This window comes from Natator depressus, chromosome 2 (assembly GCF_965152275.1).
Source record: "Natator depressus isolate rNatDep1 chromosome 2, rNatDep2.hap1, whole genome shotgun sequence".
In the NCBI taxonomy this organism is placed as follows: Eukaryota; Metazoa; Chordata; order Testudines; family Cheloniidae; genus Natator; species Natator depressus.
In genome coordinates this window covers 156,941,506-156,959,952 of record NC_134235.1, presented here as the reverse complement: position 1 = coordinate 156,959,952, position 18,447 = coordinate 156,941,506, and the positions used below count along the sequence as shown (strand labels likewise).

Here is an 18,447-nt window from a genome sequence, read left to right as displayed (position 1 = left end):
ATTGACATTGTAATGATAATATTTCCAGTTGTACAGGTTCATCAACTGAGACCTTGAGTAAATTTGAAAAATAAAATGTCGTAACTGTTGAATTTTTAATTTCATTAAAATATTTGACAGAATATTTAATTTGTGTTACTTGTTGAATGCATTTTTACTCAACATGCTCAGATTTTTCTTTAATGAATCTGTTTGATTGAGTAGTTAAATAGACTAAAGACTCTTCCTAACTCTTAAAAACTTACATTGGGTCTATGGGCAGTGGAAGGGCAAGCTGACAGTAGAAAAACAAAAGGCAAAAAAAATCTTGGACGAATGATGTGGTATCCTGGTTGGGATCAAAGGGATTATTCATCCACAAAGAGATTAGCAGATCATTGTACAGAATGGGCTACCATGGTTGCAAACCTCCAGGAAAGGAGATGCTACATAAGAAGCAGGGAAAGAAAAAAATCCATCACTGACACTGAGTGATAATATTTCCCTAGATAAGTGGAACACTTGCAAAGTTAGGTCCTAAGCTTGTAATTGCTTATGCATGTGGTTATATAAGCATGCAAATAAGCCCTTCGTAATTACATGCATAAAGATTTGCTGGATCAGAGCCTGAGATAAATATATTCTCATCTTCTAGGTGCATTTGTGTAATTCACTAACATTAATGAACCTTGCATACCATCTAAAAGAACATGTATCAACATGGAATGTCTTGCAATGTACATCTTCTACGGAAAGAGTTTTTATAGTCTGAGCACAATCAGTGTATGGGCAGGATATGGAAATACCTGTCAGGCAGTTCTATAAGTGCTATTAGCTTTTTTCCTAGTCCTTTTGGTCTTCAAGAAAGAAGAGTTAGAGAGTGAAATGCTGGGACCATTAAAGCCAGTAGCAAAATTCCCACTGATTTCAATACGGCCAGAATTTCACCTAGGAATTTTTGTGTATTTATTGTTTGCTATATTTCAGTCACTTGTGATACAGACTGAACAGAAACTTAACAGGGCACTGTCAAGATAAAACACAAAAGCTATGTATCATTCTTGTAAAATTATCGCAAAAAGTGGCTAGCCTAGACACAATTGTTCTTCCTTACAATCATGACTTTAAAAAACAAAGAACATACCCATCCCTTTTCTTCCCCTCCCGCCCTTCCCCCCAAACCAAACCCATAGCCAGTGGGCATGTGGAATTTTGCAAGGCTCATATTTTTGAACTGATGCAAAGGTCTTTAATTAGTTTTTTCTCAGTCCTTATTTAGACATGATTCCCACTGAAGTCAGAAATAGAGGAAAAGTTTATTAAGAACCTCTGGAATAAGCCCAGTGTACATTTTGAAGTTCTTTCCTGTGTTGATATTGATACTTTATTAATACCAAACATTTTGAAACAAATGTTATGTACTTTTGCCCATTTATGTGCTCATGTGCTCTCGTCCAGTTTATTCAGGTTGTTTTCAGTGACATTAAAACAAAACCTGTGGCATTTCTATTTAGTAGACTTTGGTAACCCCTCTCTCCTTCTCCCAATTTTAATTTTTTTAGCTACCAGATTTTAAGTATTGGTCCTTATTTGCTTGACAGTGTCCCCTTTAATGCTACACCTACTAATGGCAGGTAACATTTTCAAAGTTTAAAAAAGGCTTACTTCACAAGAAATGGATTAAAAAGTTAATGTTCACAAAGAAAACTGTTCACTTTCTTTTAAATATATTGAGATTAACAAATAAGCAATGAGATTGTGTTTGTTCTGCAGACTGTAGGTACAGAGACCATGAATGAGAATAAATTTATGACCGTGGATCCCAATACCGGGGCAATGGAAGCTGCCATCAAACCATTGCCATTTAAGGATTCAAACTTCATTGTAAGTATTTTAACCATTAGAAATTCTCAAACTTTAAATGAAATAGTAACTAAGATACTATATTACTACATTGCTAGTATTCCTACTAAGTAAGAAAGATTAGGAGCCACGTCAAGGGTCCATATCATACCATCAATTTTAAAGAAATTCAGCTTCAAAATCCATGCCAAGATATGGCCGAAGTGTGCATTAAATTACAGAACATGAAAATGACACTAGTCCAGAGGCAAGACTTCTTATATTCAGTCCTGACCCAATGCCAAAAAAGTACTGCTGCTAGATCAAGGTACCTGTAATGGTTTATGGTCTGGTATCTCGCAAGTCACCAAGGCTAGAAATGAACAATTTATACCATTGTAAATCTGGGAATCCAATCCGTTCAAGTGCATGAAGCATTCGTTCCTAAGCCCAGTCAGGTTGCAAAATAATGGACTAAAAATCAATCATGTCATTAGTGATTGCCATTATGCACCCCCTCAGTAATTTCATTTCCAACATAATGTTAGTGGCCATTCTCTCAATCATTAGAGCTAGAAACAAATACTTACTACTCTCTAAAATCTTGGCATTCCAGCTTTCAAGTGGTGGAAACTCTAGCAATTTGTGAAGTACAGGCTGCTAAAATAACCTCAGAATTAAATTGTGGGTAGAGGCATAGCAAGATGATAATAGCTGCTAATGTGATTGTGGTTTGGTCTTTGTTGTTGTTTTAATGTCTGCTATCTTGCTACCTGTGGGGGCTCAGACCCAGTTGTCAGACTCTACCAAATGTTCTTTGGACCAGTAACCTTTTCAGAGTGCAAGCCTTAAGCCATTGCTCAAAATGAAAGATCTGATCCCTGTAATTTAATTCTGTATGAATCAGATGCAACCATCCCACAAAATAAAGCCTGAGTACTTGGTGTAGTTTGCTAAGCAGGGGTTTTACAGGGATATGAAATTGGCCCCAGAGTCTCAGGCTTTGCATTTATTTTAGACCACTACATCCTTTGCTTCTCGAACTCTTCTCTAAGCACCAGCCTCTTTGGGTTGCATGGTTTGTGCAGAAGCCTCATGTGCCCAGAGCCTCTTCACGTAGCTTGAGTATAGGATTTGGGTAGTGCAGATGCATTGTGCTGGCCCTTCATGTTTCAGGTGAATTTCACTATGTCTGAATTGAAACTGTTGATATCCACAGGCATGAAAGCTGAGGTATGTACAGAATCTGGTACCACTGTTGCAGAATTAGTTGTAAAATTGTAATGAAAACTACCACAGTATTGTCTCACACTTGACACAAAAATTAATCAGAGGGAAATTCTAGGAGCTTATCTGAACCCACATACACCCCATGAGCTGCGATTAACAATTCTGCTGACTTTTAAAATAATTTTATTTTAAGTTAATCTCATTGTGAAGAAAATAAAGTCAAATACCTTAACTTCTAAAAGTCTGCCAAAAACTGAAAAACTGTTAGTTCACTCCACCAGAGAGAATTTTTGTTTGCAAATTTAAAAATAAAAAGCAGGAAGGAAGAAGTTGCCCTTTAACTGTTAATCCCCAAATATCTAGATTTAAGGACTAATGCTGCAAAGTGCTGTGCACCTTCTGGCAACTGAATAGAACAAGGGGTTGATAATGGGATCTAGAGCCTTTCTCCCATAAGTCACCAGCTCACATGCAGCTAAATTAATTTGCACTTGAGAGTTGTTGCCATTTGATTGCTATCATGTAAGAGGAGACTCACTCCAGGTCAAAGCAGATACAAATTCATGTCAGTTTAGTTGTTGGCAGTCTCAGCAGGAAGAACCAGGATAGAGAGTACTTTTCTGTCTCACTCATTCAAACTCCTAGAGGTGATCCCTCCAGAACAAATTGGAGGCACATTCATAGAACAGTACAACGAGCCTTGTACTCTCTCTGCCGCTACTGTACCTTTCCTGTCAATAAAGCTATCAGTCCAATACCTTTTACAAGAAATACACAAGTGCATTAGGCCCAAATCCTGCGTTTGGGTCTCTGAGGGTAGGCCTAGAAAGAAACCCTGTCAGTTTCTAAGGCACCCCATGCAGGTGTAAGGATCCATCTGCATAGATCCACAGGCAGGATCAGGGCCTTCTCAAGCATATAGCACTGAAATTTTGCTGATCTTGCTTTTGTAAATCCAATTTATAGCATTTTCTGGCTATTTAAGTAAAGTATAATCAGCAAGTATCATTGTTACACCACCCATCCCCACTGGTATTTTTAAACATTTGGAAATGCTCTCAGTTCCGTTCTCAGTCCCGTTCTCAGTCCCTCAATCTGTTCAGATGCCAGAAGGTGCAGAGCACCTTGCAACATCAGGCCTTAAATCCAGATATTTAAATCTTGCTTTAGTGGATTTAAAAGCAAAATATACAGTGAAAAAAGTGATAGCTTCTGATTCTTCTTCCTTTTATTAAAGCAAAAACAAATTCTTCACAGTGTAATAATTAGTATATTTCCAGTTTGGCTGAGTCTTGCCACTAGCTTTAGATCACGTCATAAGTGCCAGCAATAGGCCAAATAGATAACTTGAAACGTGATGAGGTAGGGGAAAAATCCATGTAATGAATCTGAATTACAAATGTGTTGGGATGAAAATGGCTGTGGTAGCTGTCAATAGCCTCTCTCTTTCAGTGCTATCTAGGTTACCAGGGTGTTACTCATATAGCTAAATGTTCCGTCTACTTTCCATTTTGGATATTCATTGCCCAAAAAACAATGAAGTTGATGTATCACTAGCTCATGAGCATCCTCCCTGAATACAGTATCTTACAGTCACCTCTGTGGAAAAATCTTGTCACGGAGAATCCTATTCATCTACTTTACCGTTCCCACCTCATCCCATTCTCAAGCACTTGACACACCAATTTATAAAATACAGCCAAAATGTGTGTGCAGAACTTTGAGAGAGTTTTGATAAGGCTGATGTGGTGGGTAGTAAATATTAACAGAGAGAACACTTCTGGCTATGAGAAAATGTTCTTTTTTGAAATAAAACTGAGAAGCTCAGTCCTTTCATCTTTTAGAAGTAGTACAGTATGTTGTGTATCTTCTTTCTCTTGAGGGACATAAATAAAATTACTCCATAGCAATCACATTTGATAACTGAAATGACTGTTATAATAACTATAGAAAGGCTTCCTTTAGTATAGCTTTCAAAATGCACAATAGTCTTTCCAGCACAACGTTCTCTTACTCCTTTTCTATTTTACAGTCTTCTTTCATTTGAAAGAAAAAAAAGATTGTCACAAGGCTTCTCATAGCATTGATTACATTTTACAAGATCAGTTGTATTTTTGCACAATCACTTTTCACTTACTGGAGATACAGCTGCACCTGTAATTTTGCATATGCCATGCAAAAGCGAATTTAGACATGTAATCACAATTTAGATACAACCCCATAGTAAACAGTTTTAATACGATGGGAAGTGCACACAAGTGCGGAATCCTGTAATCTCAGACTAACCCTAACCAGACTGATTTTCTATTTCCCTATAAAAAGCAGATTTTAATTTCCTTCAGTTAATCCCAAAAATAGTAGTTTTGACACAGTTAAAAAAATCTTTGTTTTTCTTGCAACTGAAATTAAAGTGTACAGTGTGTTAGACTATTGATTAAATAAGTGAGCATGATAAATGGTTCATGACAAGATGAGGCATATCGCAAAGGCTGTGAAATAAAAATGTCATATTTTGAAATAGTCATCTTTATTTTTTCTTAAACACTATGTTTTAATTCTAGCACTCTGGCATTGGTGGAGCAGCAGCTGGGAAGAAGAACAGAACTTGGAAGAACCTAAAACAAATTCTTGCTTCTGAAAGGGCATTGCCATGGCAACTCAATGATCCTAGTTGTAAGCTGCTTAGATGCTTTGCATGTATTTATAAATAATAAAATCCACACAAATTACTTTCTTTAAAATGAACCTAAATTTTATCTATGCATGCAGTATTCTGATTGAACAAATTCCAGTGATACTGTTTAAGAACAGCCTGACCCCACAACCAAATGGAGAGGAACATGAAGCGTGTAATTGGGAGTGGTGTTAGAAAGTTTGTGCGTGTTTGAGAGAGAAAAGTTTGTGAGGTCAAGATTCTGTCACCTTTATTCATGTTGAGTGGTACTCTATGAGTAACCCCATGTCTGCCTTAATCTACTCATGGAGTAATAAATTGCTCAACATGAATAAAAGGCAAAATCTACCCCTCAGTTTTTATCTGGGCAGGCTATAAGAAATAAAAAAGCACCTCAGAAATTGAGCGTGTTTGCATTTTTTTATATTTTATTTGTCAGCCTGTTAGGGTATATCTACACTGCAAGGAAACCCCTGTGGCAACAAGTCTTAGAGCCTGGTCAACTGACTCAGGCTTGCGCCATGGGAGTGAAAGTAGCAGTGTAGATGTTCCTGCTTAGATTGGAGGCTGGGCTCTGAAACCCCACAAGACGGGTGGGTCTCAAAGCCGGGGCTCCAGCCTGAAAAGGAATGCCTTCACTGCTATTTTTAGACCCGAAGCGCAAGCCCAAGTTAGTTGATCCAGCCTCTGAGACTCCCTCCTGCAGGGTTGTTTTTTCGGTAGTGTAGGCATACCCTCAAGTGTTTTATCCAAAAATAACTTGCCATTTTTAAAAGGGTTTTTGAGACTACTATTATAGAAAAATGCAGACGACTGTGTGTTCCTGGCTATTATAACTGACAATCTGCTGAGGTTGCTATTTCCACTACATTCTATTTGTAAATGTACACATTTTAAAAAAAGATAGAAAAACAAACGTAATTGCATATTTTAAAACAGCTGCCTCTGGCATTAATATCTTTTGAATTATTGCCTTATAGTGTACGTGACGATTAAAGGATCTGATCTGCTAAATTGGAATCCTTCATCCATAAAATCTGAATCAGATGCATGTGGGAGGAAAGAAGCTAGCCATGTACAAGATATTTTTGTGCATATCAGTACTTTGTCAAGTTAGGGTTTGTTTGTTTTTTGTTTTTTTTTTGTAACTATTGAAACATACCGAGTTGTGTCTGAATAAACGTTTGCATATAAGAGCAATGCTATTACTGCCTAAGGGACACCAAAAAAATAGCAATTTCTATAATTTCATTTAAGTATTCAGACAATTTTCTAGGTCATTGGCCAGGCTTAAAGTGGCACATGCTTAAAGATTTATCTGATTTAAAAGATTACTTTGCTTTTCTGGATTACAGTATTTCAAAGCTTCAGTCTTGAGCAATGTTTGGTGGTCTTAACGTACAGCAGGCATAGTGACTATTCTTGCAGATATAGTATCTCTGACTGTAGAGGAAATATTGTCATTAAGACTTACATGAAACCATTGTGTTTGTAATGCAGTTCAAATAGCTCTCTTGCATTTTTCTTCCTTTAGGGGCCAATCCTGCTCACCTTACCCCTGTCAGTAAGGCAAGCAGGATGAGGGCCTTAGTGTACAAAGAAAGCAAGCTAAATGCTTTCAGTTAATTCTGTTTCATGTCTCTTTGCCTTACTGTTGCAAGAAAATAGACATTTCATTTAGTAAAACAATTGTTTTTCAATTTTTCAACAATTGTTTACCTTTCCAAGTGTTGTTTTTATTTAAAACAAAACAAAACACAAGAGTGACCCTGAAAAGATAGAATGCAGAAGTTAATGTCTTCCTTTCTGTCTTTGACATACTTTTAGACTTTAATATCGAAGCTCCTCCTTCCTTTAAACCAGCCAAGAAATACTCTGATATTTCAGGACTTCCTGTAAGTATTTTTTTTTAAACTTGTCTAAATTGGCATAGCATTTCTCACAACACAAAATAAAGATTCATAGCTATTAAGGTCAGAAGGGACCATTATGATCATCTAGTCTGACCTCCTGCACAACACAAGCCATAGAGTCTCACCCACTGACTCCTGTGAAAAACCTCTCACCTTCGTCTGAGCTACTGAAGTCCTCAAATCGTGGTTTAAAGACTTCAAGGAGCAGAGAATCATCCAGCAAGTGGCCCGTGCCCCATGCTACAGAGGAAGGCAAAAAACCTCCAGGACCTCTTCCAGTCTGCCCTGGAGGAAAATTCCTTCCTGACCCCAAATATGTCGATCAGCTAAACCCTGAGCATATGGGCAAGATTCACCAGCCAGATACCCAGGAAAGAATTCTATGTAGTAACTCAGATCCCACCCCATCTAACATCCTATCACAGGCCATTGGGCCTATTTACCATGAATATTTAAAGATCAATTAATTGCCAAAATCATGTTATCCCATCATACCATCTCCATAAACTTACTGAGTTTAATCTTAAAGCCAGATAGGTCTTTTGCCCCCACTGCTTCCCTTGGAAGGCTATTCCAAAACTTCACTCCTCTGATGGTTAGAAACCTTCATCTAATTTCAAGTCTAAACTTCCCAATGACCAGTTTATAACCATTTGTTCTTGTGTCCACATTGGTACTGAGCTTAAATAATTCCTCTCCCTCTCCGGTATTTATCCCTCTGATATATTTATAGAGAGCAATCATATCTCCCCATAACCTTCTTTTGGTTAGGCTAAACAAGCCAAGCTCCTTGAGTCTCCTTTCATAAGACAGGTTTTCCATTCCTCGGATCATCCTAGTAGCCCTCCTCTGTACCTGTTCCAGTTTGAATTCATCCTTCTTAAACATGGGAGACCAGAACTGCACACAGTATTCCAGGTGAGGTCTCACCAGTGCCTTGTATAACGGTACTAAAACCTCCTTATCCCTACTGGAAATACCTCGCCTAATGCATCCCAAGACCTCATTAGCTTTTTTCACGGCCGTATCACATTGGCGGCTCATAGTCATCCTGTGATCAACCAATACCCCAAGGTCCTTTCCTTCCTCCGTTACTTCTAATTGCTGCGTCCCCAGCTTATAACTAAAATTCTTGTTATTAATCCCTAAATGCATGACCTTACACTTCTCACTATTAAATTTCATCCTATTACTATTACTCCAATTTACAAGGTCATCCAAATCTTCCTGTATGATATCCTGGTCTCTCTCTAAATTGGCAATACCTCCCAGCTTTGTGTCATCCGCAAACTTTATTAGCACACTCCCACTTTTTGTGCTGAGGTCAGTAATAAACAGATTAAATAAGATTGGTCCCAAAACCGATCCCTGAGGAACAACACTGGTTACCTCCCTCCAGCCTGACAGTTCACCTTTCAGTATGACCCGCTGTAGTCTACCTGTTAACCAATTCCTTATCCACCTTTCAGTTTTCGTATTGATTCCCATCTTTTCCAATTTAACTAATAATTCCCCATGTGGCACGGTATCAAACGCCTTACTGAAATCTAGGTAAATTAGATCCACTGCATTTCCTTTGTCTAAAAAATCTGTTACTTTCTCAAAGGAGGAGATCAGGATGGTTTGGCATGATCTACCTTTTGTAAAACCATGTTGTATTTTGTCCCATTTACCATTGACCTCAATGTCCTTAACTACTTGCTCCTTCAAAATTTTTTCCAAGACCTCGCATACTACAGATGTCAAACTAACAGGCCTGTAGTTATCCGGATCACTTTTTTTTCCTTTCTTAAAAATAGGAACTATGTTAGCAATTCTCCAATCATATGGTACAATCCCTGAGTTTACAGATTCATTAAAAATTCTTGCTAATAGGCTTGCAATTTCATGTGCCAATTCCTTTAATAATCTTGGATGAAGATTATCTGGGCCCCCCGATTTAGTCCCATTAAGCTGTTCGAGTTTCGCTTCAACCTCAGATATGGTAATATCTGCCTCCATATCCTCATTCCCATTTGTCATGCTACCATTATCCCTAGGATCCTCATTAGCCTTATTAAAGACTGAAGCAAAGTATTTGTTTAGATATTGGGCCAAGCCTAGATTATCCTTGACCTCCACTCCATCCTCAGTGTTTAGCGGTCCCACTTCTTCTTTCTTTGTTTTCTTCTTATTGATATGACTATAGAACCTTTTACTGTTGCTTTTAATTCCCTTTGGAAGGTCCAACTCTACTTGACTTTTAGCCTGTCTCACTTTATCCCTACATGTTTTGACCTCAATAGGGTAGCTTTCCTTGCTGATCCCTCCCATCTTCCACTCCCTGTATACTTTCTGCTTTTTCTTAATCACCTCTCCGAGATGCTTGCTCATCCAGCTTGGTCTATAACTCCTGCCTATGAATTTTTTCCCCTTTCTTGGGATGCAGGCTTCCGATAGCTTCTGCAGCTTTGACTTAAAGTAATCCCAGGCCTCCTCTGCCTTTAGATCCATACGTTCTTCAGTCCACTCCACTTCCCTAACTAATTTCCTTAATTTTTGAAAGTCAGCTCTTTTGAAATAAAAAACCCTAGTTGCAGATTTATTTTTGTTTGTCCCTCCGTTCAGTTTGAACTGAATTAGCTCATGATCACTTGAACCAAGATTGTCCCCTACAACCATTCCTTCTGTGAGGTCCTCACTGCTCACCAAAACCAAATCTAAAATGGCATCCCCTCTAGTCAGTTCAGCAACTACTTGATGAAGGAATCCATCAGTTATCGCATCTAGGAAAATCTGAGCCCTATTATTATTACTAGCACTCGTCCTCCAGTCTATATCCGGAAAGTTAGTCTCCCATGATCACGCAGTTTCCATTAGTATTTACTTCATTAAAAACATTAAAGAGGGCTCTATCCACATCCAAATTAGATCCTGGCGGTCTGTAGCACACCCCAAGCACTATCCCAGGGGAGGCTCTAGTAGTTTTCTTCCCCAATGTAATTTTTGCCCAGACGGACTCTGTCTTATCCTCAGGGGATCACAAGGTTCTTACATGGGGGGTCGCAAGCCGTCAGCCTCCACCCCAAACCCTGCTTTGCCTCCAGCATTTATAATGGTGTTACATATTAAAAAAAGCATTTTAATTGATGGGGGGTGGGGGAGGAAGAGTCACACTGAGAGGCTTGCTGTGTGGAAAAGGGTCACCAGTAAAAAAAATTTGAGAATCACTGTCCTAAGACCTAGGTGGACTCCATGGCTAAAGATCCAAAGCAGATTAAGGGCCTTGCCTCTTGAGATAGCTGCACAAGTCCCCCTACCCTGCCTCTTCCCAGTGGTAGAGTCTGGTTCCCCCACCCACACACACTATAGGTGGAGCTGGTAGCTCACATTTCCCATTACAGGAAAGGACCCTGTTTTCAGTTGCATACAATTTTTCCAAACTTCACCGTTCAGACTAAAACTTTCTATGTCCAGTGTCGGTCTCCAGCTCATTATTCTTAGTCTTGTTTGGAAAAATGATCCAACAGTTGCAGAGAATAAGATTAGGGAAAAATATGTTGTTTGGCGCATGTTCAAAAATATTCTTACAACTGTTACATTGAGAAGCTCTAATGCCCCTATGATTTGGAGTCGGAACTTGCCATTTGGCAGTGGGGTAGCCTTTGTGTCAGGGATATACCTTTTGCTTCTGTTATGAAAAAAACACCCACATTTGGCCAAATTATAAGACTTTCTAAAATGTCAGTTCACATATGTTCAGTAGAGACTTGTTAGAATTTGGCAGCTAAATTCTCTGTCTGCACTGAGCATAGTTAATGCAGTTGAATGCTGTCCTGGAGAACTGGATTTTACTTTTGTCTCTGCTGTAGATTTCCTATGTGATATTAGTCAAGTCAGTTAAACTATATTTTTAAATTAACTGTGTGGTTCCTCAGTTTTTGGGTGCCCAACTTTAAACATTGGGTCTGATTTGCGGAAGTGCTGAGCTGAGTGCAGAAAAACTGCAACTGAAGTCAGTAGAAGTTTTGCTTTGAACATGGAAAGTGCCATATAATACTAAATACGCTGAAAAAAATCAGGTCCTGGCTATCTCAAACTGGAAACCCAAAATTGATGGCCACTTTTGACCGCCACTTTTGACCTTAATCTCTCTGTGCCTCAGTTTCCCATCCCTAAAGCTAGGATAGTAATACTTCTCTACCTCAGGGATGTTGTGAACATAAATTCATTGTTTCTGAATCACTCAGATACCGTAGTGATGAGTGTCATAGAAGACTGCATGGGGAAATTAATAATTCTGTGTTCAGAACAGGGTTAAGAGTAGTGTGCAGTAAACAAGTTGGAGGGCCACACATTGAACAATGAGGAGAAAACAAAGCATTGAATAGTTGCTCATTAAGTGAGCACCATCCATTCTGGGCACTGAATGCTGCAGGAATGCTGAGATAAAAATAGAATGTGATCATGTAATTAAAGATTGGGATCATAATGCATCCACGCAAGGGAATTGGAATTAAGCTTGTACAAACAACATTAATTCAGGCATTTCCTAACTTTTGAGAGCTTTACTTTGCAACCTTAATTTTCTTTTAACATCTTTTTTTTTATTTAATATATAAAGACAGTTGGTGGATGACATCAGAGGAGACAATATGTCTCCCATGGGATCCTTCATCTCTGAGTGAAACCTGCCACTTGGATCTCAGCTGGCAACTCCTAAATCTAGAGGGTCGATCAGACCACTGATTCAAACACATGCCTTTCTCCCCGGTCATTTGGGACATAGCTCGCCCACCCAATAAAACCACACCCCTCCAGCCAGTTTGTGTTTTTTAACTAGAATATTATCTATATTATGGTAGCACCCAGGATCCCCAAGGAAAGATCAGGGTTCAGTTGTACTAAGTGCCACATAATCAAGTAATCCAGAAGTCTGTCATTCTATAGGAGAGACAGGGCGCAACAGGTGGATGAAATAGACAAATGGGGGGTGGTTTGGGAGGGTGAGGTAACAGTAATACAAACAGATTCTGAGCAGAAAAAAACAGAGGATGCAACTAGTGTCTTCATCCCCCTCTATCTTTTCCCCATCCCCTCGCCTTACTGTTGCTTTGCAGGTGTAAACAGCAGCCCTAATTGTGTTTACTTGGGTTGCAGTAACATTTCTGATCTAGCACAGGGAAGGGCTGCTGAAGGAGCTTAATTGCATAAGCCTTTTCCACTTCCACCTCCCAAAGCAGCTCTATAATTCCCTTCCTCACTGGCCTAGAGCCTCTTCAGAATTGGTCAGTTAGTGAGCACATGGATTAGAGAGGCTATTATTTCCCACTGCTACGTAAAGATGTGTCAGAGTTTGGCTCTTAATTAGCCAGAGGAGACCAAATTTACCCTTGGGAAGCCTGTAGGTTTCCTACTGACTTCAACAGTCTCTTCCCTTCTTTTTTGCCCATCCCCCACTGTCGATGAGCTATGTAAATGTAACTACTCTAGTATGATCCAGATAATCTCTCTCTGACGGCTGCATTCAGCGCTGCTTTTTCTCTTTTGGCTCTTTCAATTTTTCATCTTCTGAATACATCTTGGGACAAATTTCCTGTTTTGCTTATGGCTGGAAAGTTTCTCTTGACTGATAAAAATATCCTGTTTAACAACCTTTCTTATTAAGATAGGAGACTATGTGTCCTTTAAATTGCTGAGTCAGAATTGGTTCATAAGAAGCACGACATTTATTCTTAAAATCACTTCCTAATGGGAAGATACAGTACGTAAGGGAATATTTTAGAAGTCTAGTCCCAAAAATGTCCCCCCATTATCTCTGAGAAATCTGATAGCATTTGTATGAGAACATTTCCTGTGAGGAGTGCAGGATTCCCCAAGAAATGCTATGTACAATAAATTCTTTAGCATTACTCATGCAAGGAAGTATTAAATGGTCTGTCTTATATAAAATGAGGAGTGCATTAAAACTCTCCCATCAGTACATCAGCAGTTATGTTAAATACCACAACTGAATTCTGTTGATTCTTGTCTCTTTCTTTCTGTGTGGTAACACAGATGGAATTATATCCCTTAATGGTCTAATAAGACAGCCAGTTTATAGTTTTAATGCGGCATATGCTAAAAGTTCAAAAATAATTGTATTTATGGATTGCATTTGCATTTTTAGACACTTAAGCTCTTCTGTTGAAATTTAGAAGGTAGGCCTTTGGTTAGATTAACATACAGAACAAAGTAATTTAATCTAACAGAAGAAATTACTCAAATGCTTGAACTTCTACCTTTTCTGAAAATGTATCAGCTTTGGTGATGTAGAAACAGACTAAGAAAATTACATACTTCAAAACATGATAAAGTATCTGTGGCCTTTGACTTAGTTTACAAAATGTGGAGGGATTTTTCCTTGCAAAATTGCATTGCTCTGCTTTTTATCTGGTTTAATTATTGCAGAAATATTTGAAAAAGTTTTAATCATCATATTGCTTCCAACAGAATTTATCTGAAAATCACTAGATGGTAATTACATCTAGTATATAGTAATGTCTTGACCTCCAGTATGAAGTGTAAGACTGGTAGAGGATCCTCTCAGGGTCACAGTTTTTTAACAAACATTTAATGACATGCAATAAATAAGTAGATACAATTTAGCTGAAAAACTTATTGCTATTGTCCATTAAAAATCAACCTATTTTCTTACACACCTTGAGCCAAACTCATAGAACTTTGGTGTACAAATATATACCCAGGTTAACTCTGTTGACTACATCAGGGATGATTTTGGCCCTTCCTTAAGTCCTACATTTGCTATTTTCTGAAAACTAAAATATTTTTCATGATAATTAATGTTTTGTGGCGTAAAAAAAATAAAATGCTATATGGCAATAGTCCTCAATATACTCTGCTACATAATGCTTACCAGCCCTGGCAGTTGACTATCCAGTAGCCACGTACTGAGTTTTCACTTTAGAGTTCCCTCCACATTTTTCGCCATGGAGAACATTTCCTTCCTGCCATGGAACTGGCAGGGGATTCAACACTACATCCTGAATCTGGGGAGGCCTACAGAGCCTGTGCTCTTCTGCAGTGCTTCCTGTCCCCTGTCTCCTTTGGTAATATGCTTCTTAAAGAAAGCAAGCTTCCAATGCCTCAGCCTTCCACCATCCCAGATCTCTTGTCAGGGAGAGCAAGGAAGGAAGGTCTCATATCACTGGCAGGTATGACATAAGATAATACGACCAGGGTCAATAGTTATTTCATTTGGGTCTAGGGTGGAGAGAATAATACAATGGAGATTAGCTTTTCTCCTGGTTCTACCCAATGTGCTGAGCCTGATAGCTAACATATGCTCAAGCTTTCTGTGGCAACAGGGAGGGAAGGATGATGGGGTGGAGCTGGAACCTCACCTAGGAAGCCCTAATCCAAATGTAGCAGAAGTGGAGGATACAAGACCAATGTTAGTTGTGTCACTGAAAGCAGAAATCTGCAGTAATGCAAACCACTGAGGTCAAGTTTCTTATCAGTTCAGCCACAGAACCAAAAGCTTTTTCTTTAAAAAAATCGTTGCCATTGAAAAGAAAACTAAAGCTACAAACAATCCAACACAAGCAGAGAAATCAAGTCAAAGCTATCAGACCACCCATAATTCAGCCTCTTTGTTGGTAATTTATTGGCAACAACCTCATTCTTTGGAGAACTACTTTGTAAAGGACTGTACCAGACACACAGTTGCTAGAGTGATGTTAGAGAGCTGTGTTCGTTTTTTTTCTGTTGTGTAGATTTGTATGTGAAGCTATTTTAGCCCTCTTATGTTTAATGCATTTTTGATGTAAAAGCTTTTTCAGGGAACTGTTTAGTTCTCGTAAAAGTTTTGACATGTGAGGGGAGAAAGAGGAAACGACTTTTTGTCACGTGGTAACGTGTTATAAATTTCTCGGTTGTTACACACATTATGGACTCAAGAAATGTTTTGTTTTGACATTTTTACTGAGATTTCTCTCTGAATGGTATCTCTGCCATTGTTTCTTTTCCAGGCAAATTATACAGATCCACAGAGCAAGCTGAGATTCAGTAGCACTGAAGAATTTGCTTACATTCGGATGCTTCCTTCAGACGTTGTTACAGGTTACCTGGCATTAAGAAAAGCAACGAGTATAGTCCCCTAAGACTTGCAAAATGCCTTTGAGCAGCCAGCCATGGTTTGGGATAACATTAAGCGTTTTACATAAAACTCTGGTTTGGGCGGGCAGGGGGAGTTTCTTATAAATTAATATTCATATTTATGTCTGAAAGCGGCTGGTATTGAAAGGTGTATTCGAAAGAATATTTAGTTTTAATTTTGATACATCTGCATATTTGTTAGCGTGCTGACTCTTAAGAAACCTCTTGTAGTCAACAAAAGATCCTGAATGTCTAGCGTGCAGTCCTGGCCCTACTGAAATCAGTCTGAGTTTTGCCATTTACTTCAATGGGGCCAGGATTTCACCCTTGCTATTGTTAAGTGCACTGATATTTATCTCAGAATGATCTGAGCCCAGGAGTAGTAACCAAGAACTCCTGAATTCTAAACCTGCCTTGCATATGGAGAAGTCACAACCTCTTTGCTTCAGTTTGCCCCCTCTGTAATATACTTCTCTGAATACTGTTGTGAGGATTAGTTAGTTAATGTCCATTAAGCATACTGAAAATGAAGATGGCTACACAAGTGCTAATATGCTAATATTTATATTACAAACTTAATTATCCTATTATGGGCAGGGTGCTGGGTGGGGAAACAGATACTGAATAACTTGGGATATTTTAGCTTTCAGATAATCAAGAGAACTGTCAGTGTAATTAAAATTATACACACAAACTATGATACAAGACTCAATCATAATGAATAAGGAAAAGGGGGAATTAAGGTTGTACAAATGCTGGCATTTCCTTAACTTTTGAGTACCTGACTATGCAACCCTAATAATGTTCTTTTTAATGTCGTTTTTTGTATGAAATTTCCTAGGTTTTTTAAAAAGCAAACTGAAACAGAAATTCCATCATTAGCATCGTAGAAACACCCCCATGGTTCATCAACAGGGTTGGAATCTTCAGATTCACCACACTGATCTCTGTTGCATGAACTAGTGGAGTAACTGATAGCAATAGTAGGTTGGCATCTGCTCTGTGGACCAGCACTAGCAGGGTATTGGATGCTTTGCCAACTGGTTTCACAGATATTTGTTCACAGGAGAGGAATGATGAGAGTCGGGAATCTTGGCTTCCAGTCAAGGTTTTAGAGGGGAGTGTGATCTAGTGGGCACAGCCTGTTTTGCCTGTTCCTCCTCCTGAAGCATGATCCCCTCTGCCTTATCCCCTCCAACCTGTCTCTGTCCTATCTTCTCTTCTCTGGCTCCCTGGCCCAGCCTCATTGCTCCACAAGTCCTTGTCTCACCCTTTCGGGCATCCAGTCTCTCTCTCTCTCTCTCTCTTCCCCTCAAGTCTGTTTGCTCAGTTATTCCCAGTCCCCCACCTCACTCTGAGCTCCTTGTCTTGTCTACGTGCCCAGTGAGTCCCAGTTCCCTCTCTCCTGGCTCCTCAGCCAGTCATTCTTTCCCCAGCCCTGGCTTCCAGTGTCTCATGCGCACACACACACATCCCGTCCAACGCATGCTCCCAGTCCCAGTCTCCCTCTCCAAGCTACTTGGCTAGTCTGTGTCTCCCCTGCTTCTGGCTCCCTCTCCCAGTTTCTTTGCCGAGCTAGTCCCAGTTTCCCCCTGCACCCAGTCTTCTCAGCTCTGTCTCCTCCTTCTCACTGCACCACTGGTTCTTAGTCCCATTGTCTTTTATTGAGTTTTAATGACCAGGTTAGGGAGGAATGGAATCATTGTGGTCTTGTGGAATGAGCCTGGGCTCGTGGTAACAGGTCTGTTCTAATCGGAGCTCTGCTACTGACTCACTATGTTACCTTGAGCAAATCGCTTCATTTCTGTCTGTTTCCTTATTTGTGAGATGGGGTTAATGGTACTTAGGAGTCTAATCTCCCATTAATAAATGTCCGTACTGTGTTTTTCACACAGTCCTATGGAAGTGCTAATTATTATTATTATTATTATTATAGATTTTTCTCTACTGCAGGGATGTATACACAGAGTACTGTCAACATTAGCTTACTTCCAAGCCCTAAACAGGAAGATTAATTAATGGGAAATTTCAAATGTATAGGATGTAGCTGGGATTTAATGCCCATTTTTTTATGATCCAATACTTACAAAACTAAGTCAATTAAAAAAATATTTTTGACGTGCTTACAACAGGTCCCTCAAATCCTTGGATAATGCCATGACTATATCCCAGAACAGAAAATAATAAGACAGTATATCTCGCTTGATGCCAGAAAACATCAAGGCCACATTCCCTTTGCATATATGTTTTTAAAGGGATGTTTTCTCTTTACTTTATGTACTGAAGATATGTTTAAGATAAGCTTAACTTTGATATGAAAAGAAATCTTGTAGTACTACTGTAAGATAAGTATTGCTTTGACTAGGCAGACAGCTGCTCAGAAAGTTGGATTTCAGCACAGGTTATTGGCTCCCACAAACACATTTAAAATTCTTTTGGTACAAATCCACATAGGAACGCTTTTAGAGTCCACTTCCTCCCCCCCCTTCGTTGTTGCTGCCATGTTGGTATCAGGCTATGAGAGAGACAAACTGGGTGAGGTAATATATTTTATTGGACCAAATTCTGTTGGTGGAGCTACTGAGCTTCCCAGAACCCTTTAAAGTCCCTAGCAGGAGGGCTGTTGGGGCATAACTGTAGGGGATCATACAATGTCAATGTGTAACCAAATTT

General features: G+C 39.1%; 1 protein-coding gene across 1 annotated transcript in view; it reads left to right on the top strand.

Annotated features, from left to right (window-relative positions):
- The window catches only part of INO80C (INO80 complex subunit C), a 42,186-nt gene extending 25,100 nt beyond the window's left edge, over window positions 1-17,086 (top strand). The window contains exons 2-5 of the mRNA XM_074945202.1: window positions 1,753-1,863; window positions 5,613-5,724; window positions 7,553-7,620; window positions 15,648-17,086. Coding sequence (XP_074801303.1) covers window positions 1,753-1,863; window positions 5,613-5,724; window positions 7,553-7,620; window positions 15,648-15,779 — 423 coding nt within the window. The 3' untranslated portion in view covers window positions 15,780-17,086. The remainder of the gene's footprint in view (window positions 1-1,752; window positions 1,864-5,612; window positions 5,725-7,552; window positions 7,621-15,647) is intronic.
- The last annotated feature ends 1,361 nt before the right edge of the window (window positions 17,087-18,447 follow it).